Here is a 1,613-nt window from a genome sequence, read left to right on the forward strand (position 1 = left end):
TTATGTTGGTGATCTGCTCTAATATCTTGAAGCAAACTCTTTGATATGGATGTTGTATTTTATCTGACATAACTAACAGATAAAATACAAAGAAAACTGAATATATCGAAAAAATAGAAACTTGAAAGTGAAAACTGGGACTAGTATCTTATTCATATGCTTTGGCTGAACCTTGAATCTTTAAAGTGTACATATATATGTAATTGGATGGATCTAATCTGTTAATTTGTGTGATTGTAGGTGTATTGTAATGTGTTCATTTAATCATTTTAATGTGTTGATTTTTCTAGTAGATTTTACACACAGAGCTCCATAATCATCTGCAAGTGTGATTAAAGTGAAAAATGGCTGCAAAAGGTGGAAGGAAGAATCTGAAGAGGGCTGTTAATGATGAGACCTTAAGTCTTCAACCAGGACAAAGCATTATGCAAGTTGTTTCACTTCGAGGATCCAATCTAATTGAGGTTATTCATCACTTGTTCTTGGTTAAATTAAATGCATGACTGATTGATTTAAGTATACAGATAATTGATGCCAAAGGAGACAAAGCTTTGGCGATTTTTCCAGCTAAATTTCAGAAAAGCATGTGGATAAAACGAGGTGTGACTTAATCTTTCTAAGTTTAGCATTGTACTTTGAAAAATCTACCCAATCATAGCAGTGAAAGTATAGTGCTATTTGTTGCATTTAACCCCCATAGAAATGGTCAATTTGATGATGAATAAATGTTGCAGGTAGTTTTGTGGTGGTTGATGATAGTGGAAGAGAAGAGGCTGTTGAGTCTGGAAGAAAAGTGGCTTGTGTTGTTCTTCAAGTCCTTTTTCATGAACAAGTTAGAGTGTTACAAAAGTCTCCAGAATGGTTAGTTTGTTTATTACTCCTAACTTATGACTTATGATGAGAATTAATTATCAATAAAAATTCTTCATTTGAATTATGCAGGCCAGAAATATTTAAAACAGTGATAGTGGACACCTCTAATGGAAAGTCTGAGAAAAGCACACAGGAAAATGAGGAGTTGGAGTCTAGTGAAGATGATGGGATGCCCCCATTGGAAGCCAACACAAACAGAAGACATGCAGAATTGCGCTCAGATACAGAGTCTGATTCTGAGATAGAAGATTCATAAGCTGTGTAATTATTATGCTAACTCAAAAGGATGGTTTGGTGAGCTTTTATAGTTTTTTTTTGTACAACAACAATCTCTCAAACATCAAATGATGTCTCTGGCAGTGGTAGGAAGTTCACTTCCCCTGTAATAAGTCATCATTTGATTTCACAGTTAGCTTTATGATTTCACATGAACATGTTCTTTATCATTTGGACAGAGGAAGCAGATGACCTGGAATTCACCACTGCATATTATTATCGCATCTAGGCTACTAAAAAGAAGGTGGGTGTAATTATATGCATATATATGTTCTATTACTTTTCTATCAACATCGTATGGTTTGATTAGTATAAGTGTTTTCTCTAATTTGGCAGATTTGCAGTTGCAGGGTTGAAAGTATGCTGCTTGTTGTTCAGCTCAAGAATGTAATCAGTTCTTCGGTTCCTGCATTTAAGGTATGCTTGAAAATGTTGAAGTTCATCTCTTGTTATTCATAAGCAGA

The 1,613-nt window shown here is 34.5% G+C and overlaps 1 protein-coding gene across 1 annotated transcript; it reads left to right on the top strand.

Moving 5' to 3' along the window:
• Nucleotides 1–285: 285 nt before the first annotated feature.
• On the top strand, nucleotides 286–1,129 carry LOC145072196 (uncharacterized). The gene is made up of 4 exons (XM_079018581.1): nucleotides 286–464; nucleotides 525–600; nucleotides 735–861; nucleotides 943–1,129. The coding sequence occupies exons 1-4, from the start codon at nucleotides 345–347 to the stop codon at nucleotides 1,127–1,129; spliced, it is 510 nt and encodes a 169-aa protein (XP_078874707.1). The 5' UTR covers nucleotides 286–344.
• Nucleotides 1,130–1,613: the final 484 nt, after the last annotated feature.

Source organism: Lactuca serriola, chromosome 1 (assembly GCF_051521515.1).
Source record: "Lactuca serriola cultivar US96UC23 chromosome 1, Lser_US96UC23_V15, whole genome shotgun sequence".
Taxonomy (NCBI): domain Eukaryota; kingdom Viridiplantae; phylum Streptophyta; class Magnoliopsida; order Asterales; family Asteraceae; genus Lactuca; species Lactuca serriola.